Source organism: Hemicordylus capensis, chromosome 6 (assembly GCF_027244095.1).
Source record: "Hemicordylus capensis ecotype Gifberg chromosome 6, rHemCap1.1.pri, whole genome shotgun sequence".
Taxonomy (NCBI): domain Eukaryota; kingdom Metazoa; phylum Chordata; class Lepidosauria; order Squamata; family Cordylidae; genus Hemicordylus; species Hemicordylus capensis.
Window position 1 is genome coordinate 74,916,460 of NC_069662.1, and position 26,305 is coordinate 74,942,764.

At 44.3% G+C, this 26,305-nt stretch overlaps 1 protein-coding gene across 13 annotated transcripts in view; it reads left to right on the forward strand.

Moving 5' to 3' along the window:
* The window catches only part of INVS (inversin), a 210,454-nt gene that overhangs the window by 48,166 nt on the left and 135,983 nt on the right, over window positions 1–26,305 (forward strand). The window contains exon 1 of one of the 13 annotated variants that reach the window (XM_053262824.1): window positions 7,290–7,428. The exons of the other annotated variants lie outside the window; for them this stretch is intronic. Within the exon in view, the coding sequence (XP_053118799.1) occupies window positions 7,414–7,428 (15 nt within the window). The 5' untranslated portion in view covers window positions 7,290–7,413. Of the gene's footprint in view, window positions 1–7,289; window positions 7,429–26,305 lie in introns of those variants that run through there. 13 annotated transcript variants of the gene reach the window in all.

The window sequence follows — 26,305 nt, forward strand, 5'->3', positions numbered from 1 at the left end:
GGCCAGATACTGACAGAATTCAGTTGTGGTGGAGGCATCCCTCCAAAAGTCTAAAGGCCGCAGTCACTCTTTGCCAGGTGATAAGGAGGGCAGGAAGTTGGACTCCTTTGGGAGGAGACTCTACTCAGCATCACCTCTGCATTTGCGGGTTGCCAACTACCAGGCCTATAATGCCAGGTGTAACCATTTTTTGTGGGAAAAGGTGGCTCCCTTTTTGGACCTCCTGCCCCAGGATAAGTGTGATCCGGTGAAGGCCTTCCTGCGCGAGGCTGGGCAGGTGGCAAAGCAAGAACTTTACTTGGCAAGACACTCTTTAGAGTGCGCAGCAAAGGTGATGGCTCTCGGGAAGCATGCCTAGCTGCGTTCATCCAGGCTGACCTATGAGGCCCGTGCTAGGATTGAGGATCTTCCCTTCGAAGGTACTAGCTTCTTTGTGGAACAGACTGATGACACCTTATATAAGGTATAAAAGCTGAGGAGTACAGTGAAATCTATGTTCCACTCTTCCTTTGCTCTTAAGCCGCAGAGGCAATCCAGGTGCTCACCTTACCAACAGGCTAAAGCCCCTTTGCAGCAACAATCCTCATCGGAGCGTTTTTTTTCGAGTTAACAAGTTCCAACCCTGATACAAATTCAGGTTCCAGCCCAGTAAGCCTGCCTTTCAGAAGCAGCTTTCAGAAGTGAATGCCTTTCAGAAAAGCAATGACTATTGGGCCTTTTGGACCCGCCTGGCTCCCTTTGTGGTGAATTGGGACAAGGTGACTGTGGATTAGTGAGTCCTCACAGTCGTACTCATGGGTTATGCCCTCGAGTTTCAGCAGACACCACCGTTGTCCAGGATCGTGACTACTCCGTCGACCTCAGCGATGGATCAGGAGGTCTCTGCTCTCCTCTTGAAGGATGCGATCGAGAGGGTCGCCAATGTGACGAGCCCTGGTTTTTATTCACGTTATTTTGTCATTCCAAAACTGGACGGCAGTCAGTGCCCTGTTTTGGACCTCAGAGGCCTAAACAAAGACCTTGTTTACAAGTGTTTCCGGATGTTGTCAGTACTGACTATTTTGGCCCTGTTGGGAAAGGACATGTGGATGGTCTCCTTGGACCTGAGAGATGCATACTATTGTATCTCCATACATCCTCAACACCACCGTTTCCTGGGGGGATGTGAGAGCACTGGAGGGATGTGAGAGTCTATCTGGGCCAAGCCAGATAGCCAAACCATTGTAGAAAGAGTTGGCCGTGATGTACCAGAACATGGATGAGTCCTTTGCTTTGGCTGCCTGGATAAGACATGACCAAGTGGCCCTCATGGCCTTGAATGTCAATAGGTGTTTGTATTGTCTCTTGAGATGTAAGAGGTGTGGAAGGACCTCTGTGGTGTCTGCTCCTGTACTAGATCTGTAGATGTGATAGGTTAGAGGTAAGGGCTTTCCTAGCTTCTATGAGTCCTTGTTGAACCAGGGTTTGGATGGGCAGCCAAGCAGCTTAGAGGGGGATTCAGCCTTTCTGATTAAATGTTTTTGGAGCTCATGCACTAGGTCATCATAGGTCTCCAGAGTGAGGAGAAGGAGCCATTGACGTAAGGTCTCACTTTGAAGGGGTTCCACTGCAAGAAGTTCCTTTGTTTTTTTATCAAGCTGAGGTGCCCATTTAGCATGACATCTGCCTTGACCTTCAGATAGAATGTTGGGAGTGTAGCGGGTCTCCAGGCATAACTGTTCAACAAAGGGTGCCAATTGGAGGGAGAGTAGGAAATGATCGCTATCTGGGTAGGAAAGGATCTTCAAGTTCACAACAAAAGGGAGCAAGTTCCTGGTAACAGCAATATAATCGATGGTGCTTGTTTTGGAGCCAGATAGATATGTAAATTCCTGTGGATGATTTCTTGCAACTGAGCCATTTAGAATTAGTAGGTTAAGTCTAGTAGTTGTTTGAACTAGACAGAGACCCCCATAATTTGATCTCAGATCCTTTGAAGAGCAGATAAGGGGTAGGAGCTTGCTCTCTGGGCATGGAATGGGGAGCTGATGTCGAGAGAATAAGGTGTAGTCAGGACCCATCCTAGCACTGAAGTCAACCCCCATCACCACCAGCGCTTCAGGCTTGGCCAGAAGAAGGTCATTTGTCTAATGCTCAAGCTCAGCCCATTCAGAGCAGATTTTGAGTTTCCATTGCTGTGGTGGTAGATACTCATTTATTATTAATAGCAATCTGGGACCAAAGTGGATTAACATTGCCATAGTGTAGTGTTTGAGCAAGGCAAGCGATATCAATATTACCCACAGGGAGGTGGATACTAATATTGCCAGTCCTCCTTTGAGCTTTCCATGCCCCATCCCAGGAACTGCCCCCACTGAGTATGAGTGATATCCATTGAGCATAAGATTGTCCATTGTCCAGGTTTCCTGGACCAGAATTATGTCAAATTGAGAAAGAAAGCTGTTAGAGTCTGTATCCCTGTGACAGTGCCACCCAGCCAAATTCCAGGAAGTGACCTTGCTCCTATGCTGGTCAGTGGGATGTCATAAGATCAAGACAGGAGTAGGATTTAGGTGCTCATTAGCAGGCCTGCTGGAGGGCTGCAGCTCTTGCCGAGATAGAAAGGGTGAAGCAGCACCTGTTAGCATCTGCTCTGGTGGCCAGAGGGGCACTGGTGTGGCACTCAGGGGAGTCAACGCTTCCTTCCAAGTCACCGCCTATCTTAGCTCCAGTCCTGAGAGTTCGGCAGGGGAGTCAAGGGTGCATGCTGTCTCAGAGTGGTTGCCTAATGCGCTCAGCATGCTATCAGGCTCAGACTGGGTATCGCATTTCAGGGGTGTGCCAGAGCAGCAAACCTGCAAGGCAAGGGGTATTTCCCCTAGTTCTTGTCCCTGAGTGGGACTGTCATCACTATGCTGAATGATGTGGTGGGTTGGCAGGTCCCCCTTCATGGGCAGACTGCCTTGCGCAATCAACGCAATGATGTTGTCGAAGTGGGGGTCACTGGCAAATGGCGGCCCTGAGCCAGCCGCAGGTAGGGCGTTGCTCTTTGGGGGTGAAGGGCATCATGAGGAGAGCCCAGTCTCTTTCAGGGCATGGCACGTGAGGAGGGGCTGGAGCAGCGGAAGTTCATCAGGGGTGGCCTGCTTTTGCTGTATCTCACTGGAGTGTGCAGGAATCAATACATATGTGCTCTCCCTGAGAGTAGGAATGTCCACATCTGGGAGGGGGGCGGCTGACAGAGAGAGACCCAACCCAGGTGCAGGATGGTGTGGGCAAATGTGCGGGTGGGGGGCTGTGGCGTAGTGGAGCCAGGGAACTCAGTCTCAGAATCTGTACTCTGAAAATCTTCAAAGTGCATTGACAATTTCCTTTTAGGCTTTCTAAGTGGGTTTGTAGCCCTCTGCATTCTGACCCCTGGATTAAAAAACAACAACAGTGGAGGGTTTTTAGATAGTAAGCCCTTAAGCGATGCGTCAGGTGTAGAAGGGGATGAATGCTGTTCTAAAAGTTAGGAAGGGGCGTTTACAGCCAGCTCTGCTTGGGAGAAAGTGGAAGTCTTTCAACTCTATGCTATCACGTTGACACTTTAGAATCTCCAATAGTGAGGCCAGTATGGTTTTCTGATTTGACTAAATTCAGGAATCCCTTCCAGGCAGCTCAATGAGAATCTGATGTGGCTGCAGTATTCTACAGATGTTTTGAATGCTGTCTCCATCTGGTCGATGTGGCAATCTTTGAGCCCTCATGGGGGTCCTGGCTGGAAATTACAGTCTGCATGCCTGGGAGATTTATGGACTTCATTACTCAGGAGAAGGCTCCGGCCAGGCTGCTTGGATGTTTTGGGAGAAGTTAGCTTTAGCTGCAGCTCCCCTGCAGCATGGTTCTTATTGCGGGCGGGAGGGTGCTTTCTGATTCAGTGGTGCACAAGGCTGTAAATCTGTTGTTAAGAAGGGCAGTCTCGTCAGAAGAGTTACTCACTGTTTCCCTTCGCCTTGCTGGATTGAAGCTGGGCACCGTTTTCCTTATCAGGGCTTTCTCTGTGGGAATGGGACAACTCGCCGCCAGTCTATTGGACGCGGCCAATTCGCCACAGGGACAACTCGCCACAGGGAACAACGCAACTCCCCCTGCAAGCCCGTCCTGTCACTTTGGCTTTCGATCCAGAGGGGACAAGCAGGAGGGAGGCGAGAGGAAGCTAAATTTCCACCTACCACCCACCAAAGCATGTCTTTCACATTCTGCTGTGGAAGGAAGAATCTCTCTGCATTCCTACCTGTGGGGTTGTACCTCATGAGAAGTGAAATGTCAGGTGCAAAGCATGCACCAGAGCTTTAGAGCAGGTGAGCTTCCATTTTCCTCCTCATATTGCCCCTTTGCGGGTCTCCCCAAAGCAGCAGCAGACCTTGCTGCTGAGTTCTCTTATTAAAGCAGACTACATCATGTGTATCCCAGGGATATTAACTAATTAAATTCTCTGTTGTCCCTGCTTCATTTTTCCCCTTTGATGACATGGTAGATTAGGGGGAAAGGTGCCCTGGAAGGGGTTGTGTCTGGTGGCTGTGCAAAGCCTCGGCAAGGTGCTGCTAGCTGGTCACCATCTTGGCTCCTCCCTCCAATGAATGCAAGCTTGAGAGAATCCTAGCATAGAGGGGTACTAGAGTTGCAGAAGGAAATCAAAGAGGCATCAAAGAGCGACAGAGCTGTAATAATGGGTGACTTCAATTACTCACACGTAGAATTACCCATACATTGACTGGGTAAATTCACATTCAAATAATGACAAAGAGGTCACATTTCTAGATATGCTGAATGACTGTGCCCTAGAACAGTTGGTGATGGAACCAACCAGAGAGAAGGTGACCTTGGTTTTAATCCTGAGTGGTTCACAGAACCTGTTGTGGAATCTTTAGGGAATGGTGACCATAGTGTGATCAAATTCAGCATATATGCAAGGAGAGAATCAACAAGGAAGTCTAACAGAGACACTTTGAACTTCAGAAGAAGAAACTTCTCTAAAATGAGGACTTTGGTGAAAATAAACTGAAAGGGAAAATCAAGAAAGTCCCTTCTCTCCAGAATGAATGGAGTTAATTTTAAAGCACAACAAAAGAAGTCAAGTTAGAATGCATACCAAAAAGAAGGAAAGGTACCTCCAAGTCCAGAAGGTTAAGAACATGGCTAACAAGTAAAGTCAAGAAAGCTATAAACTGAAAAAAATTCTTCAAAAATTGGAAGGACTGACCAAAAGAGAACAAAAAGTAACACAAACACCGGCAAAAGAAATGCAAGGAGATAGTAAGGGAGACAAAAAGAGAGTTTGAGGAACATTTAGCTAAAAGCATCAAGGGGAATAGCAAACATTTCTTTAAATACATCAGAAACAGGAAACCTGTCAGGGATTAGGGATGTACATAAATTGATTTTTTGGGTTCAATTTGTGCCTGAATCAAATCACCCCTGATTTGTTGTTTGTCTGAATCTGTCCCCCGAATCACCCCAGATTCAATTTTGGTTTGCTTTGATTCAATTTGGATTTGGATTGATTTTGACCACTTATAAAGGCCCTAGGGGCACCAAATTTGGGTGGTGGGTAGGTCCCTATGAATGCCACCTACCACCCAAATTTGAAGGCAGTGAACACTTGGTTGATTTTTAATATTTTTCTTTGTTTTTACTGATTTTGTATATTTCCACCATAGGAAATATACAAAAAGTTGCCCTACCCTAACCCTCACATAGATTCCCAGCTTTAATTAAAAAAAAGAAAAAGCTAAGCTTTAGCCCTTGTAGAAGTGGAGTTATGGAGCAAAATGTGCAGTCACTATTTTTCAAGTGTTTGGATTGTTTGGTGTATAATAACCTTTCCTCATAATTAATCTTATGAGGATTCATTGCAGACCTTCATTTTTTCTGTTCATTTTGACTGTCTTTGGATAGTGCCAACTGTCAACTGCCATGTGCCAACTATATCCCCCCTCCCACCTGCAAGGCAGTGGGGTACTATTCAGTTCATGTTCTAGAAATTTTTTCAAGTGTTTAGACTCTTTGGTGACTAATAGCATTTCCTCATAATGAATCCCTATGAGGATTCATTACGCACCAAAGAATCTAAACACTTCAAAAATTCCTAAAATATAAATGCAGTACCCAGTGGCTTGTGGATTGGGGGTAGTTGGCACATGGGATCCCACTAATTCCCCACCTCCACCCACAAAGCACTGGGGTCAAAATGAACAGAAGAAATGAAGCGGGGGCGTAACTAAAATAGGGCAAGGGGAGACAGTTGTCTGGGGGCCCACTGCCTTGGGCCCCCCAGAGGCATGTCACATGACTAACTCCCCCAACCACGCACCCAGCCGGGCTTCCTTCAGTTGTATTCATCCTCTGAAATTGATGTGAGTGTTAAGACCTGGCGCTACCAGAACAGCATGTCTTTCTCTAGTATCATTAAATGTCTTGCATCGTCCACAATTTACAAAACCTACAGCTTTGCTATGCCCCTGAAATGAAGGTGTGTAATGAAGACTCCAAAGAATCTAAACACTTCAGAAACCTAAAAAATAAACTGAGTACCCCAGTGTGTGTGTGTGTGTGTGTGGCGGGGGTGAGTGTAGTTGACAGATGGCAGTTGACAGTTGGCACTGTCCAATGACAGTCAAAATGAACAGAAGAAATGAAGGCATATAATGAATCCTAATAGGGATTCACTATGAGGAAAAGTTGTTAGACACCAAAGAATCTAAACACTTCACTATTCTTAAAAAATTAAACTGATTACCGCACTGTCTTGCCAGTGAGGGGGCTGTAGCTGGCACATGGCAGTTGACAGTTGGCACTGTCTAATGACAGTCTAAATGAACGGAAGAAATGAAGATGTGCAATGAATCCTCATAGGGATTCATTATGAGGAAAAGTTATTATACACCAAAGAATCTAAACTTGAAAAATAGTGACCACACATTTTACTCTGTAACTCCACTTCTATAAGGGCTAGAGCTTAGCTTATATAAAAGGAGGACTCTGAATCTTGAATTGATTTGAATCAAATCTGGCGCGATTTGATTTGGACCAGAATCTAGCCAATGGATCACAGGGGTGATTTGTTCTGTTTCCAAATTGCCCGAATCAGCTAGATTTGGGTACAAATCGATTTATACATGAATCGATTCGCACATCCCTACCAGGGATGCGGTTGGTCCATTAGATGTTGCGGGAGTGAAAGGGAATATTAAGGAGGATATGGAGATTGCAGAGAAGCTAAATGAGTTCTTTGCATCTGTCTTCACAGCAGTGAGTGCATACTTATACCTGAACCAAGCTTCTCAGGGATAGAGGTTAAAGAACTGACAGAGGTGATGATGTTCTAAGCAGATAGAAGGAGAAGATATTCTAAGCAGATAGAAGAACAGGCCCTGCTGAAGGAGAACCAGCATGGCTTGTGCAAAGGTAAATCTTGCCTCACCAACCTTTTGAAGTTCTTTGAGAGTGTCAACAGGCATGTGGATAAAGGTGATCCAGTTGACATAGTATATTTTGACTTTCAAAAAGCTTTCAACAGAGTTCCTCATCAAATATTCTTGAGGAAACTTATTAGTCATGGGATAAGGGGACAGGTTCATATGTGGATTGGTAACTGGTTGAAGGAGAGGAAACAGAGGGTAGGAAAATAAATGGACAGTTTTTACAATGGAGGGAAGTGAGAAGTGGGGTCCCCCTGGGATATGTACTGAGACTGGTGCTGCTTTTTAATTTATCATAAATGATCTAGAAGTTGGGGTAAGCAGTGAGGTGGCCAAATTTGCAGATGATACCAAACTATTTAGGGTAGTGAAATCCAAAACAGATTGTGAGGAGCTCCAGAAGGATCTTTCCATAGTGGGGGAGTGGCAAAAAAATGGCAAATGTTAACAAGTGTAAAGTGATGCATATTGGGGGGAAAACATATATGCTGATGGGGTCTGAGCTGTCAGTGACTGACGAGGAGAGGGATCTTGGGGTTGTGGTGGACAGCTCGTTGAAAGTGTCGACAACTATGAAAAAGTCCAATTCCATGCTAGGGATCATTAGGAAGGGGATTGAAAATAAAACTGCTAATTTTATAATGCCCTTATACAAAACTATGGTGCAGCCACATTTGGTTACTGCATGTAGTTGTGGTCACCATATCTAAAGAAGGACATTGTAGAACTGGAAAAGGTGCAGAAGAGGGCAACCATGATCATCAGGGGCCTAGAGCACCTTCTTCACAAAGCAAGGCTACAATACCTGGGGCTTTTTAGTTTAGAAAAAAGACAACTATGAGGAGACATGATAGAAGTTTATAAAATCATGCATGGTGTGGAGAAAGTTGACAGAGAGAAATTTTTCTCCCTTTCTCATAACACTAGAACCAGGGGTCATCCCATGAAACTGATTGCCAAGAAATTTAGGACTGACAAAAGGAAGTACTTTTTAGCATAATGCATAATCAATCTATAGAGTTCTTTGCCACAAGATGTGGTGACAGCTAATAGCATGGATGGCTTTAAGAGGGACTTAGACAAATTCATGGAGGACAGGTCTATGAATGGCTACTAATCTGGCAGCTATAGGACACCTCCAGCCTCTGAGGCAAGATGCCTCTAAATACCAATTGCAGGGGAGCAGCAGTAGGAGAGAGGGCATCTAATGAGCCACTGTGTGAAACAGGATGCTGGAATAGATAGGTCTTGGCCCTGATCCTGCAGGGCTTTTCTTGTGTTTAATAGCAGGGCAATTCTTTTTTTTACACAAATTGTGATCAGCAAGCCTAGCAGGGAAAGGTTAATTTTAAAAAGAAAATCTGCACAGAGAAGTGATATCTCTTCCCAAATATTTTTAATGTTTATGCTAGTATCCTTTCACTATACTCCATTTGATAGCTTTGTTTATTCCTATGGAAACTGAGTTAACAAAGCGAAAGTTGCAATGGGCAGTTATGGGAGAAATTTAACAAGTCAACTATGGAGCAGCTAAAGATGGTGTCTTGCTTTCAGTGAAATTGTACTTGATCACCGGAATAGGTTTCAAGTCACAGCAATGTTCTTGGCTGGTGTGCTGCCTAAGATGCTTTACCAGATGGATGAGCGTTTAGACTTGGAAACTGGCACATAAGCTTGCTATTTAGCAGAGTTCTCTTTTGTGTGAGAGTGTGCTTAGAGTTTTGTCTTTAGAGTCTTAGATATTGATAATAATGTTGCCAAAAAGGACAATTTTTGTTAAGATATAGGTTCACTGTCAAGATGAGTATTGCTGCTGTCATCATTGACTTGAAAGAGATTAGCAGTATGTGAAATGCGTACTTTTATGAAGCAGCAATTTACTATAGAGGACATGCATTATCTTTTGCCAGATTGCAAAGGGGTGTGGCTAGACACTCAGACATATGTATAAATATATTATTTTATAATTCCAACTAGCTGACCCCGCACAGAGCATCTGTGCAGTTGTGTACTGAGCCTGTGACATCCCCCACAGCTTGCTCTCCCCCCGCAGGTCTCTCGCTTGCTCTCCCCCCACCGCTCTCTCTCTCGATCGCGCTCTCCCCCGCCGCTCGCTCGCTCACTCTCCCCCGCTCGCTCGCTCTCCCCCCGCCGCTCGCTCGCTCTCCCCCCGCATCTCGCTCTCCCCCCTGCTCCCCCCTGCCGCAGCAGTGGTTACCTGGACCCTTTCTTTCTGCCAGTGCCGCCATGGCCACTCATTCCCCTGTCAGGCTGCTGACAGGCTCAGGCCCGTCCCTTGCCCTTCCTTCTGTCTCTCTTTCCCCTCCCTTCTTTTTCTCTTTCTCTCTCCTCCACTCACTCTTCTCCACTCTTTCTTCCCCCTCCCTTCATGTTTTTTCTTCCTCCCTCCCTGAGTTAACAGATTTTGTTCATTTACACAACGGCATCCTCCTTCTCCTTAAGGGGCTCTTTCCTCCCTCACGACCTGTCTTTTTACAGACCCCTGCCTGCTATCCTTTTATATCCAGAACATGTTCTGACCAGTAACAGCTGCATTCCAACTGACCTTAACCATCACAGGCCCCTCTTCCTTATCTGCATATGGAATCCCCACTGCCCAATCAGGTGCTTCTGCTTGCAAACTCAGCCAATCGCCTCCTTCCCACCACGTCGCCACGCATGGCCCGTTTTGGAGAACAGCCAATCGCCTCCTTCCTACCACGTTGCCACGCATGGCCCGTCTGAGAGAAATAATAATATAGATATCTAAATTCAGTTATATTAACTGCTAAAAATGGTGTGAATATAATGGTATGATAGTGATTTAGCTCAGAAGATTCTATATTCTATTAGTCTTTATTAATATCAATATTATTTGTTTCTTGACCATTTCAGGCATAATGTGGAACCAGGATTGAAACTTGGTTTTGCATTATGTATTCTAGGCACTTACATACCTCTCCTCCTCACATGAAAGAATTCTACTTCCAGTTCTGGCTTGGAATAAGCCAGAGTTGGAGCAAGCCAGGATCTCTTAAGTCTGAACCAAGTGATCCTGGTTTACTCTACCTAGAGTTAAAAAATAAACCAAGCTCAAAAGCTGGGTGTTCAGCTTCAGAACCTAGTGTATTTTGAAGCTGACTAGAATAAACCAGAACCACTCAGTTCAGAAAACAAGGGATCTTGGCTTGTTCTAACCCAGGATCAGAAGTAGAACCCTTCCTCCCCTTATGTGTGAACGAAGGGGGTAGCACACACAACCAAAGTCGGGACTATGTGCAAAATCGGGATTCAATCCTGACTTGGTGTAACATTGGAAATGGGCCAATATGAAGCATAGGCTCTCTAAAAACTCACAGACAGTACCTTCTCCAGATGGCTATATCCTAAACACATTTAGTCTGTAAACAAAGGTGCATCTGAAGATGCACTATAGTGCCTAGTACTGTAGTTTCTACTAAGTGTAAACCCCTTGTGTGAAGGATGTGCATGTGAGTGGATCATTGGCTTGGGTCCTAAGAACTGTAAGCGGTCTTCAGCTTCCAGAACAGGGCTTTCCCATCTGCTTCTATTCATTGCAGTCCCCAAAAGCCAGTCATCAGGATTGAGGGACTTGGACTTTCAAGAATGCTGTGGAGGCTGCAGATTGAGTGTCGAGTCAGCAATCACAGATTAGTTGAAGTGCTTTTCTGGTTGTGCTAGGCACCTTTGGATCAAAGCCACTGTCAGGAACAGACATATTGATACTATACTTCCAAAAAGAAATGGGATGACAAATGACATTTAGAGGTGATAATTTGAAAAATAAAAAAACTGATGTCCAGAACTTAAGACATTTATGACTCTTCTTATGCTGTATGTATGGGTGTGAATCATACATACCAAGAACTGCAATCATTTGTGTAGTAAAACTAATGTGCAAAATCCTCTTTAAGCCAATAGATTTGGATCATGCATACTTCCAGATACGTTTTCATTGGATTGTGGATTTTAACAAAAGAAAATTTGAATTGAAAGCTGTCCCTCTGAAATGAAGTCCTCAATTAAATTGCCTACCCAGCTGAAACTAGCATTTCTGTCCTCTCATAAGATGTTTATCCCATGATCTTAAGGCCTTTAAAAAAAAAAACAATTTCAAACAATTTAAAGGCTTTTATTGAACACTTGTCAGATACCATAACAGCATGAAATCAATATATAAAGAAAATATGGCACGCAGAAAATATATAATTGCTAACTTTGTGAGCCTGGTGGCGCAGTGGTAAAACTGCCGCCCTGTAACCAGAAGGTTACAAGTTCAATCCTGACCAGGGGCTCAAGGTTGACTCAGCCTTCCATCCTTCCGAGGTCGGTAAAATGAGTACCCAGAATGTTGGGGGCAATATGCTAAAATCATTGTAAACCGCTTAGAGAGTTCCGGCTATAGAGCGGTATATAAATGTAAGTGTTATTGCTATTGCTATTGCTATTACAGTTTTCCAGTTTGTTAATACTTCTTTGTAATACAAAATGTTCCTCCCCCTGCAGCCCTAACATTCCTGAACATTCTTTTTGACTAAGGATTTTTTAGTGTAATATATCAGAAAATTATGTGGACATGTCATATATTCTTTTTTCCTAAGCAGAGCCTTGATTATGCAGCTGTATAAATATTTATTACATTCTAACTTTATACTGTTGTTAAATGTTGCCCGAAACCGTATTGACTATCATATATTTCTGTTTCAGAGAAAGAGTAGACTAGTAGACAAGATATGGCTAGGATTTATACAATGTTATGTTTAATAAAATGTGAGAAAACATTTTTATGATTTCAGATTACATTTCCTGATCTGTTATAGTTGCAGAATGAAAGTTGAACTACCGTAACTTCAACTTTTGCATTGTAGTTATGAACTACTGATTTAATTTTGCTTCCAACTTGAATTGTAGCCTTACATCATGATCATAAATGTTTTCAGACATACATTTGCTTACAAACTCTAGCATAATTCTGATGTATGTCATGATCCCAGTTTCAAAATCCCTCCAGTTGGGGGACAAGGTGGAAGGTTCTGGGAATAAGAGAGTTTGGGAACAATATAGAATCCAGATCATGGGTGACTCCTTGCCACTGGGACCCCCCGCACTAAAAGAACCCAAGCCAGCACTTCCACCTTGACCTGTGGACGCAGCCCTGCCTTTGACTTGGAGGAGTTCTCTGAGGACCTACCAGTTGTAGCAGAGCACCCCCAGCAGCACCATAGCTAGTGCTTGAGGAATTGGGCAAGGCCCCTTTGAAGAAGAGAGCTTTTCCAAGGAAAAGGGCAGGGCAATTCACCCTACCTAGGCTGCAACTATAAGACACTGCCATTCTGCTTCAGGATCTCCCTGGGACAATATTATCTTGTGCTGCATTATACAGCCCTCTTGCTCTGCTTGGCTGTAGCTGAGGTTCTGGCCCTGGCCCTCAGAGCTGTCTGTGATTTGGTGATGCACTCATGGAGTCCCTGACTCATCCTGGAATATCCTATTTTATAACGCTGTCTGAGCATACCTATTCTTATTCCCCAGCATAAACACTTATGGGCTGCTTCAGCAAGTGATTGATTGATTACAAAGCTTAGGGCTGTGGTGAAATTTATTCTTTGTGGGGTTTCCCCCATATACAAACGGCTACTTATCAATATACAGTACCTTGAATCTTACAGTGAATTAGAAGGTAAACTTCTAGGTTTTTTAAAAGAAAGAGAATTCAGCAGGCATTTTGGAGCAGACTGCCCTCTTGAGGAAATTTGATTTATAGGCACACTTTAAATAACAGGTATTAAATTTGCACATCGTTTTTGTTTATATATTTCACAAGATATTATTTGATCTTGTGAGACTAGTTAGAAAAAGTTACATTTAAAATTGTATTCCCATTATTATTAAATGGGATTAAAAAGTAGTAGTAATAATAAAAGGCACTTTATAAATAATAGCATAACTTTCAACTTGTTTTGTGGTAAACTGAAATGCTGCCTCATTTTACCTCATCCTATCTATCAAAGAACAAACTAACAAATTTATTTCAGCAGAATCAGCTATATACCTTTCACATTTTTGCAAGGAAGCATAGTAGTTGGCAGTACTAGTGGCAGAAGGGATGGCAACGATGATCTCATATCTTACAAACCATAGATCTTACATCTTCAGGCAGGAACCTGCTGTGCCCAAAACTGGGTAGAGAGGGCTCAGCAGACCTGACAATGTTTATCTTCCACCCCTTGACTGATATCTTGTGGCATGATTGGCTTGGAGTAGGCGAGGGGGAGACTATTCCTTTTCAATCCACTGGGTTCCAAATATGAGGAGTGCTAGCAAAGGCCTCATGGTGGCTTTGTGCATCCAGACTGGGTACTACAGTGCTAGGATCCCTACTTTATTAGAAATGCAGTTGTAATCAAATTTCCCCTGATTTGCAGTGCCACTTTAAGAACATAAGAATAGCCCTGCTGGATCAGGCCCATGGCTAATCTAGTCCAGCGTCCTGTTTCACACAGTGGCCCACCAGATGCCACTGGGAGCCTACAGGCAGGAGTTGAGGGCATGCCCTCTCTCCTGCTGTTACTCCCCTGCAACTGGTATTCAGAGGAATCCTGCCTCTGAGGCAGGAGGTAGCCTATAGCCCTCTGACTAGTAGCCATTGATAGACCTCCCCTCCATAAAGTTATCCAAACCCTTCTTAAAGCCATCCAGGTTGTTGGCTGTCAGCATATCTTGTGGCAGAGAATTCCATAAGTTGATTATGTGTTGTGTGAAAAAGTACTTCCGTTTGTTGGAACTAAATTTCCTGGCAATCAATTTCAATGGATGACCCCTAGTTCTAGTGTTATGTGAAAGGTAGAAGAATTTCTCTCTATCCACATTCTCCATATCATGCATGATTTTATAGACTTCTATCATGTCTCCCCGCAGTCGTCTTTTTTTAAAAACTAAATAGCCCCAGGTGTTGTAGCCTTGTCTTATAAGAAAGGTTCTCTAGGCCCCTGATCATCCTGGTTGCCCTCTTCTGCACTTTTTTCCAGTTCTACAATGTCCTTCTTTAGATGTGGTGACCAGAATTGTACGCAGTACTCCAGTTGTGGCCTCACCATTGTTTTGTATAAGGGCATTATAATATTAGCAGTTTTATTTTCAATCCCCTTCTTGTTGTGAACTGCCCTGAGCCATTTTGGAAGGGCAGTGTATAAATCTAATACATTAATAAATAATAAATAATAATGATCCCTAGCATGGAATTGGCCTTTTTCACAGCTGCCACACATTGAGTTGACATTTTGAACAAGCTGTCCACCGTGACCCCAAGATCCCTCTCCTGATCAGTCACCGACAGCTCAGATCCCATCAGCATATACTTGAAGTTGGGGTTTCATCGCTTTACACTTGGCAACACTGAACTGCATGTGCCATTTTGTCACCCCACTCACCCAGTTTGGAGAGATCTTTTGGGAGCTCCTCACAATCTGTTTTGGATTTCACTACCTGAAAGAGTTTGGTATCATCTGCAAATTTGGCCACCTCACTGCTTACCGCTACTCCTAGATCATTTATGAATAAATAAATGCACTTGTCTGAGTACAGACCCTTGGGGGACCCCAGTTCTTACTTCCCTCCATTGTGAAAACTCTCCATTTATACCTACCGTTTCCTGTTCTTCAACCAGTTAGCAATCCACACATGTACCTGTCCCCTTATCCCATGACTGCTAAGTTTCCTCGAGTGTCTTTGATGAGGAACTTTGTTGAAAGCTTTTTGGAAGTCCAGATATACTGTGTCAACTGGATCACCTTGATCCACACACTTGTTGACACTCTCAAAGAACTCCAAAATGTTTGTGAGGCAAGATATACCTTTGCAGAAGCCATGCTGGTTCTCCTCCAGCAGGGCTTGTTATTCTATGTGCTTTACATTTTTTTCCTTGAGAATGCCTGGAACAAACGTTAAGCTAACCAGCCTGTAATTTCCTGGCTCCAGTCGTACAGAGCCGGGTACAGAGCCTGATTGTAGGGATAAGTTATATTTTTTCGCAAGGAGGTCAGCAGTTTCACATTTGAGTTCCTTCAGGACTCTTGGATGGATGCCACCTGGCCCTTGCGATTTGCTAGTCTTCAATTTTTCCAAATAGTTTAGAACAGGGATTCTCAACCTTGGGTCCCCAGTTGTTACTGGACTTCAACTCCCATAATCCCCAGCCCCAATGGCCTTTGATTGAGGATTATGGGAGTTGAAGTCCATCAACATCTGGGGACCCAAGGCTGAGAAACCCTGGTTTAGAACATCAACTCTTATCACTTCTATCTGACTCAGTTCTTTAGCCTCCATCCCCGAAAAGCTTGGTTCAATAACAGGTATATACTCAGTATTCTCTGCCATGAAGACAGATGCAAAGAACTCATTTAGCTTCTCTGCAACCTCCATATCCTCCTTAATAATCTCTTTCACTCCCCCATTGTCTAACGGTCCAACTGCCTTCCTGGCAGGTTTCCTGCTTCTGATATATTTGAAGAGGTTTTTGTTATTCCCCTTGATACTTTTAGCTAAATGTTCCTCAAACTCTCTTTTCTCCTTCCTTATTGTCACCTTGCATTTCTTTTGCCAAAGTTTTTGTTCCTTTATGTTCTCTTTATTTGGGTGGGCCTTCCAATTTTGGAAGAAAACTGTAAATCCAGTTTAAGATGTTGGGAAGCTCCATCTCACTCAAAAATTCCCATAACTAAAATGTTTGAATATTTAATCTTTCTGATGCCTGTGAATGATCAATCAACCTTTATTACGGTCATAGGCCAGCATAAAATTACAAGTTAAAAGAAAGTGATACTAAGAGAGCTAATAAAAGGTACAAATTATAAGTTACATGTTAAAAATAAAGGTAATTGCAAGTACAGTCCAAAATATCCTGAATAGGCTGAAATAAAAAAATAATTACAATTTAAAAGAAACAAGCTAAAATAGATAAAAATTACATATATTAATACTAAAAATTTAAAACCTGCTAAAAATAAAAGAATACTATATCTATTATAGAAAATGCACAGAGTAGATAGAATATAAAATGGTAACATCCGGTTTAAAAATTAAAAAGCAATAAAAACAATAAAAGCAGTAAACACAATGAGAGGAGGCATAGGCAGGCCAACATCATGGAGTTGGATGAAAGCTAAAAGGGCTCACAGCCTATCATCCTCTGATGAATGCCGATCACAGCCGCACAGTATCTGGCAACGCTATATGTGATGGAAGGCTTTGTGTTAGAGAGTAGCCAGAAGCTGTAGAATTGACTCGTACATCCCGGGAACATGTTTAACAATGGGAGAATGAGAGAATCATGAATGTTGCTATAAAATGAGCAGTATAGGAGGACATGCTCAGTAGTTTCAATCTGTCCTAAGCCACAGGGGCATAGTCGCTCAGCAAATGGGATCCTTCTATACCGGCCCTCTAGCACTGCTGAAGGGAGGCTGTGACAGCGAGCCAAGGTAAATGCCCTTCTGTGATTTAGGATCTCCAATTGGGTAAGATATGCCTGTGAGTGAAAGATAGAAGAGTTAATATGTATTGTTTGCCCCTTCCATTCTAAATAATTACACATATATTTAGTGTTAGTACAATTTAATTGACAAAAAGCAAGGAAATGCATAATTGAATGATAATTCCTGCCCTGAAAGACAAGTATAGCGGCCTTAGTTCTGCTCTTCAACTTAGTTCATGCTTGTTAAGCAGGGTTCCCTCTAAATTTGATACATGATGCAGCGTTATCACAATGTTAAGTCCTGATGTGCTGGCCACTGACAACAATAATTGCCTGAAATTCCAGTTTCCTGCTTGAGGGTGTTTACAGTTTCCTGGCCTTATCTCAGTACTTGAATATGTTTCCATTGAATGTCTGGATTTTGTTTTCAGGTGCTAATTCCTTAAGTACATTCCATATACAAGTATTGTCCTAAAATATTGCTGTGGGGGTAACATGTTTGTTCAGATTTCTGTTTTCCTGTGACTTTAGCTACAGGCCAGGCAAGTTTTCATTAAAATGCAGACTACTGGGCACAATTCCTGCCTTCCCAGGCCAGTAATGTTAACCCCTTGTTTTGAGCAATAGTCTTCCTTGCCCAAAATGGAGACTTGAAGCCAAAATGGGGCTGCTTTAGCTTTGCATACAGAAAGTCTTAGGTTCAATCTCTGGCATCTCAAGATAGGGCTGGAAAAGACCCCTGTCTAAATCCCTGGAAAGCCACAGTACTGAGCTAGATATATACATTGTCTGACTCAGAAGGCAGCTTTGTAGGTTCATATGAATATTCATGCGAATAAGTGGATATGCATACATCCTTGACTGTATTAAAGTACTTCCAGAGGGGTAGCCACATTTGTCTTTAACAGTAAAAACAGCTAAGTGTCTTGTAGCACCTTACCAACTAACCAACTTATCGCAACATAAGCTACAGTATGATTGCAATAATTTACAATCATACCGAGGTCATCAAGATAATAAGTAAACAGCATCCCTTACCACATTATCTCAAGTGTGCAGACCTTAATGCTATCTACAGCTTCAGAAACCATTCTGGCATCATAATTAAAGAACCTGACAAAGACAGAGTAATTGTCATCATTAACAAGCCTGACTACCTAAAGGAGGCCAAGAGGCAACTCTTCAGCACCACACTCTACAGGCCACTATCTGCAGATCCCACTGAGAAACACCAGAAAAAACTACAAACCTGATGAAGGCATTTCCTACTGATGTACAAGGAAAATATCTTCAGTGACTCACCCCAGGAGCCTCAGCCAGAAATCTTCTATGCAAAATGCAGAAATCAGGTCTGTTTTGTGGGGGCATTGGCACTATCACAGTATGATGTTCTGAGTAAACTGTCTGTAGATTGTAATCTCCCAGAGAATAGCATCTTGGCAACCATAAATCTAGAGGATCTTTACATCAATATCCCCCACAGGGATCAACTATAAGGTATCAAGAATATGCTCCATCTGCAACCAATGGCTCATTAGCCTCTGCTCTGCAAGTCTCAGCTTTAAAAGCCTCTCAGTGTAGCCTACTCACTGTTGGAACAACAGGTCTCACTGATCTTGTCTTCAGTTCCCTTGCTTCTGGACCCAACCAATAACAGAGACCTTCATGCCCCAACTCATGCTCATCACCTGCAGCCTCTCACCTGAAGCAGAAATTTCACCAACATGCCAGGACATCAGCAGCCAATCAAGGAGATGGATTTTTCATGCGGGTTCTTGATGGGGAGGTGGTGGCCAAGGAGCAGCACCCTTTCTTCATATATACATTTCACCACAAACCCACAAATCTGGGCCAGAGTGCATTTGGTGGAAGAGGGAGAGTGACTACAACAAGCCCCAGTGGATTCATATACAGTAGGTTCTTGACCATTTGCAAACTAACTGGAAAGAACAAGTGTCCCTTGCTCCACAGTCACAGTTCAAACTCAAAAGCAACTTGAACATATAGTCATTCATAAAGAAAAATGATTAAAACCACAATAAATGCTCCTTACTTCACAGTTCTCATGAAGACCTTTTGGACTGCAAATCAACTTGAGCATAGTGCATTCGTAAAAAGAAAAATTGTGTTTATTCAGATGTTTGCCTTTATGAAGGCAACAGGCAGATTTGTTCACATGGGGGTGGAATGATTCTGTTCCAGAAGAGTGCTTCCGTTCCAGAAGCTTTTGTAATTTTCTGCCATGAAATGAGCCACATTTTTTGAAGGTGTTTTTTTAATTAAAAAACCCACTAAAATTCACTGGATTGACCAATTCACCTCAAAATCAATACACAGAGTTCTGATAGCCTGTCCTACATCTGAGACCAATTTCAGAAGTCTAGGACAGGCCATTCTGGAAATATAAAGTGGGGTAATGTTTACCCTTTTTTATGAATGGGCAGATTCTTCCACATGGAGGCAGAATGATGGGTCCAAGGGAGGGCTTCAGTTCCAGAAGGGGTTTTTTTTGGGGGGGGGATTTTCTGCCCTTTAACAAACCACTTATAGGACTTTAAAAAAATTAAATTCTAAAAATATTTAAAATCATCTGATTGACTGATCTGCTTCAAAATCATAACAGAGTTCTGACCACCTGTTCTAAATTTCAGAACTTGTAGGCCAAGCCATTCCAGAAATATAAAAGGGAACCCCTTTTCCCATGTGGAAAATAATGGAGCCTTCTAGGAGAGTGGACACACAGACCTTGGCTCTGCCCTTAGTGCTCCTCCTACAGTGTGCAATGCTGTCTCCTGCCTGTTCTTTCCTTTCATTCCCTCCCTCAAGTTTTATCTCCTCTGTAGACTATTTCATGATTTATTTATTTCCTTTGCTGCCCCTGGACAGAGCTTCCCCTTGCTGATTGACCCTGGCTAGCTCCAGTGTGCGTGAAGGTGCTGCTGTTGACGGGGGGTGGGGGGAGAACAAGGAGGAGAAAAAGCCTATTTTGGGCTGCCTCTGCTTTGGGTTGGGGACTGTCAAGGTTATTGGGGTGGGGATGAGCAAGAAAGAGAGAAAAAACCCAGTTGCTTCTGTTTGAGGAGCAGTGAGACACCCACTGAGGAATCCTATATAATAAAAGGCTAAGTGAGTGGCCGTGGCCTTGGAACGTTGGGGATCTGCGTCCCTGCCTCCCTGGGCTGTTCTGGGCCTGCGCAAAGCGCAGGCCCAGAACAGCCCAAGGGAGACAGGACCGCCGACACCAGGCGGCCATGTTGGCGGCCGCAACATGAACGGGAAAGCCGGAGGGAGGGTAGAGGCGGCGGCAAGAGGTAACCGGCCATGCCGCGGGGAGGGTAGAGGCGGATTGGCGGCCAGCACTCTGGGCGGCGGCGGCGGGACCAGCCCAGCCGCAACGCGAACGGGAAAGCCGGGAGGAGGGTAGAGGCGGCGGCAAGAGGACCGGCCATGCCGCGGGGAGGGTAGAGGCGGATTGGCGACCAGCACTCTGGGCGGCGGCGGCGGGACCAGCCCAGCCGCAACGCGAACGGGAAAGCCGGGAGGAGGGTAGAGGTGGCGGCAAGAGGACCGGCCATGCCGCAGGAAGGGAAAGACGACGGGGGCGGGTGGCACTCTGGGCGGCGGGGGCGGCACTCTCCGCCCGCCCAGGAGGCCAGAGTCCAGAAGCGGCGATGGCAAGCCCAAACAATTGCTGCCGCCCGCCTTCCCAGCTGCCCGAGTCCCCCTCACCCGGTTAGGAAGTCCATATTTTGAGAAGCAGAGAGGAGCTCGCAAGCAGAGCTCCTCTCTGTGCAAAGGCTCTGCCCGAACTGGCGCTATGGACACAAAGGACGCAATAGGCGTCCTTTGCACCCAAAGCGCCAGCTCGGGAAGAGGCTTTGCAGAGAGAGGAGCTCTGCTTGCGAGCTCCTCTCTGCTTCTCAAAATGTGGACTTCCTAACCGGGTGAGGGGGACTCGGGCAGCTGGGAGGGCGGGCGGCAGCCGTGGCAGCATTTACATGGGCCGATTTGGCCCTTATTCATGGGGGGGGGAGAGGAGGAATCATGGGCGCATGGTGGCACACCAACAGGAACAGCGATGATTGTCTAGGGGTAAGGTAGGTCCATCCCTGCAATTCCCGCTGCTTGCCCTCTCAGTCATGAGCATAGCTTTCTGGAATAGAGCCATAGCACATTTTTGATGCTTTACATGAAAGCAATACAAGCACAGTTGATGCAGAAAATGTAAATCATTAAGTGTTTAAAGCATCCTGGGAGAAAATCCTTCATCCAGAAATCACATATTTTACAAAGCTGTGCAATTATAAATGCAATAAAGAAGGAGAAATGGGGTCCTTGGGGAAGAGTTAAGGATATGTGTTTCACCTATAAAGTTCCACTCTATGTAAAGTTTGAAAGTCTTAAGTTTAACCTTGGTTCTGATTTTTGAGCTGTTTGAATTGTATTTACTTATTTGCTAATCAAAATACTCTTGCCAAGGACTCTCACCCCTGCAATACTGATGCATACTCTAAACCTCAACTTCACCTTCAAATTAGGCAGGATTTTCTTCCTCTAAGCATTGATATTATTTCAGGGTGAGGACAAGAGAGAGGAAGAAGGAATTAAAAAAAAACAACCAGCCAAGCCCATTATAGAAAGAAAAGAGGAAAAGACAAAGAGAAGAATTTAAAAAAACGGGGGGGAAGGAGAGCGAGAAAAGGAAGGAAAGAAAAGAAAGGAACAGAAACAGAAAGAAAACAGAAACAAAAAAAGGGGGGGCAAGAGAAAGGAAGAAGGAAAAAAGGGGAAGAAAAAAACCTAGCGCCCGTTATTATAACGGGCTTAAAAATACTAGTGATCTATAATGGTGTAAGCAGTTACATTTTGGGTGGGGGTTGTTTTGGAGGGAGAACCCGAAATCTGTTTAAAGAAAGAAAAAGAGGTGAGCTTTGATGCTGCAGGTTTTTCCTTTCCCATAGGATCATGAGCATCTTGTTCATGTCTATTCGGAAGTAAGCCTAATTGTACTCAATAGAACTTAATCCAAGGTAAGTAGGTATAGGATTCTAGCCAAAATTAACAAGAAGTTGAAATGAACATTATTAAATTCAGAGATCATGGACCTCCAGAAATGCTACAACTAAAATGAGGGTCTGAATTTCCATTATCTTCTACAATCAGTACCTCATATAACTGAACACTTGAGAGGCAGTGTGATGTAGAGGTTAGAGTGTTGGGCTAGAATTGGGAATGCCTGGTTTCAGGTCCCTGCCTGCTCAGCCATGAAGCTCACTGGGTAATCTTAGGCCAGATACTCTCTCTCATCCTAACCTGCCTCATAGGATTGTTGTAGAAGCGGGTGGACTACTGCCTGACTGCCTTGACAAACCTTGAACATGGAGGCTCTGAGTATGTTTATAGGGAAGTAACAGTGTGGAGAAGCTTCCTGCCCTGCCCTGCAAACTTCTAGGGGCATCTGGCTTCTTGTTGTTGGAAAGGGAATGCTAGATTAGATAAACATATTGAGTCTGCCCTTTTGTCCATCTAGCAGTGCATTTTCTACACTGACTGGCAACATCTCTCCAAGGTTTCAGTCAGGAGTCTTTCCCAGCCTTACTTGGAGATGCTGCCAGGCCAGGGACTGAACCTGGGACTTTCTGCATGCATGGGTATGTGGTAGACACCCAGACAATCCATGTTCTTTTAACTAGTTTAACGTGGCCTGGCATGGCCTACACATGCACATGTGCGGCAGTGGCCAAAATGGCTGCCGCTCACCTTTATGGAGGCTCAAAAGGTCCAAAAATACTGCATTTACCCGGCCACAGCGGTGATGAGGGAGGTCGGCGGGGGGAGGGGGGACCCTCGCGGACACCCCCCCCAGCCTACAGCAAGCCCCCCAAAGGGGCTACAGGTATTTATCATTTTTAAAAAAAATTAAAAATTCACGGACCAAATTCGCAGACCTGTCTGGTGGTTTGGTTCCGGTCCGGACGGAACCGGGGGAGGGCGGGGCTTGGTTCGATCCCGAATCCTTCAACCTCCGGACCGAGCCACTGGACCGTGGACCACCGGACCGGTTTTGCACATCCCTAGGACAGATCAGTGGTGGGAGTTTTACTCCCACTACTTCCAGGTACCCAAATGAGACTGGGGATTAAGACCACTCATGGATCTGTGGTGGCTGAACCATCATGTGGACGTGCACAAGTTTCATATGGTGACATTGCAGAGCATCCTTCCTCTTCTCCATGGGGAGGAATGGTTTGCAACATTGGATCCCCGGGATGCATACTTCCTCACTAGAATCCAACTTAACCACAGACAATTTCTAAGGTTTACGGTGCATCACCACATCTACCAGTAGATGTCCTGCCATTTGGACTGACGATGGCACCCCGTGTATTTCCAAAATGCATGGCCGTCATCGTGGTTCACCTTTGGCTTAATCATTTTTCTGTACCTCAATGACTGGCTCCTGGAAGGAAGACCAAAAACAAACAAACACGAGTTAGCTTTGCAAGTCTAGACAGTCCTGAGTTTACTCAAGGATCTGGGCATTCACGTCAACTAGTAAAAGTCCAAACTAGAGCATGTCAATTGCATAGACTACATAGGAGCAGTCCTCAATGCACAGATGCAGCGTGCATTTCTACCCGAGGAACACTTCCTCCGCATCAAGGCATTAGTAACTAATTTCATGATACAACCCAGACAAAAAGCCCATGAAGTTCAGAAACTACTGGGCATGATGGTGCCCTGCATCTTCACTATGCACTTTGCCAATCTACGTCTCCGCTGTCCTCAACTTTGGTTTCTGTCTGTATTGCGTCCGAATGTGGACAGTGTGCAAATGCTCTTAACAGTTCCACCAGCAATACTTGTGTCCTTGCAATGGTGGACAAAACAGATCAAATTCAACTGGGGTCATAAGACCTTCCCGCCGGCCCTGCTGCAGTATGTGAAGTGACAATATGTGTTTATTTGCGGAGTAAAAAAGATACTACTTACCTTGTAGAAATGTACTCTGCTTCCATGCGATGTTTGAATTCCAATGTCAGTTCTCCAGGAACTGAGGAGAAAATGCTACCCCATCCAAACTGAGAAAACGCACCATGTGCAAGGGGCGGGGCTTAGCGCTTCAAAGAGCTAGTCAATTCTGCCTGAATGGTCCCGTGCAAGCACAGAACCCATTCTTATGACTGCAACGGATCACTACCAGATCAATAGTTACAGGTGAGCAACCTGTTTTTATGCCCCACACCTTCATTCATAGAGAATCAACACTATGCCCTTGATGCTCATGCACACGAAGATGTGAGCTTTGACAGAGCAGTTCTTCAATCACTCTTCAATTAGAACCCACTTTCAGGTAAGACAGGTTGTTATGCGCTCAGTGGTGTAAAAGACAAAGACTACTTCGAGGAACAGGTTGCTTACCTATAATTTTGGTTCTTCTAGTGGTCAACTGTGCTTTTACTTGTCCTCCCATCCTCCCCACTGGAGTGCTCCTTCAGGGCAGACTCCTTGACTGAGGGGATGAGGAGAGGTGCAGCCACATAAGGGATAGGGGGCGGGGTTCCTGCCAACAAAAGAGAGAGAAAGTTCGGAAAGTTCCCAGCGTCGTCTCTGTGCATGTACAAAGCCCAGAGGTGTAAAAGCAACAGAAGACCACTAGAAAAACCAAAGTTGGAGGTAAACAACCTGTTGTTGTCACCTATAGTTCCCAGCTAAAACCACTGCAGTCTATTATCAATTACCTAAAATCCATCTTGGACAATGATATTTTTTTTCTCACAGGCCTTGATTAGTAGACCTGTCCTTGTTTACAAATAGTCCCCTAATTTTAAAAGGCTACTAACCAGCAATTAGGGATGTACCTGAATCGCAATTTGGTTGCCAAGGGCTTGAATGAATACATATCTTTATTACAGTACTTGACCAGATTTCAGCATTATAGTACAAAATTAATGTTCAGTGCATTTGGTAAAGTCTGTCAGATATCACAGTTACATTAAGATAGAAGAATTTTATCCAAATCAGGAACACATCTTTACGTAACTGATAGGGAGAGCCTTCATCATTACTTGACAGATCTTGTGTGTAATGGCACAAAATTTAGCAACACAAGAGGTAACAAATATAGTCTTATCTGCAAGAAGATAGGTTACATAAAAATCAATTGGTTTTCCCGGTAAGTTATCTAAAAGGAGTAAAACCAGTTTGCTACATGCCGTGCTATAAAATTTACAATGGTGCTTAGTGAACAAGAGGTTGCCGGTTCAAATCCCTGCTGGTATGTTCCCAGACTACAGGAAACACCTATATTGGGCAGCAGCGATAAAGGAAGATGCTGAAAGGCATCATCTCATACTGTGTGGGAGATGGCAATGGTAAACCCTCCTTTATTCTACCAAAGACAACCACAGGGCTCTGTGGTAGCCAGGAGTTGACACCGACTCAGTGGCACACTTTAACCTTTAGAATTTGAGCCAAATTTTCAGCTTCATCTGATCCACAAGAACACTTAGGTATGTGATAAAGTATCCTTTTATAGCTCTCCTCCAACCAAGCTGATGGGATAACATTATAACAAGCTACAGTGAAGGCTCTCCAATGGATTGGACATGTCAGATTATAAAAATAGATTGCCAGAGCTAAAGTTGAGGTGACCCACCAGTTCTTAATACAATTAGGGAGTTTATTTCTCTCTTCTTTGATTCAATATCTTGAATATGTTGTCCCAGAATTGTATTAGCTTGATCAGGAGCCGAGGGCTTGCACAGAACTTTTAAAGTGGAGAAGAGCAGGTACATATCTGCTCCTCCTCTGCTTGCCACCATTGCCGACATCCCAGTGCCCCCCCCCAACTATGCCCACGTGCCAGCAGGGCATCTCCCAGCTGCCCCTGCATGATGCCAGCATGCACATGGTCTCTGAGCATGCACAGCCAGCCATTTGCATGGTCAGCAACCATACGCTGAGGCCATGTGCATGCCGGTGTTGTACAGGGGCAGCTGGGAACACTGGGCAGTGGGAACGCCAGGATGATGGCAGTGGTGGCGAGTGGAGGGGGAGCAAGTGTGGGACCTGCTCTCCTCTGCTTTCAAGATGCTGTGTAAGCCCTTGGTTTTAAAGAGATGTGCCCCATGATTTGACAGCCAAATTGCGATTTGGCACATCCCTACCATCAACAGACTATACAACAACGACAAAAACACAGGAATTAGATTTTGAAACAAACCCAGATTCCAACTCTGTCTCTAGTTCCATTCAAGCAACATTATTACAAGATCTAAGAACATTATATCAGTCATACAATCAGGGGTTCATTCACCTACTTAGACTCCAGTGTTATATATGCCATCACCTGTCAGCAGTGCTCTTT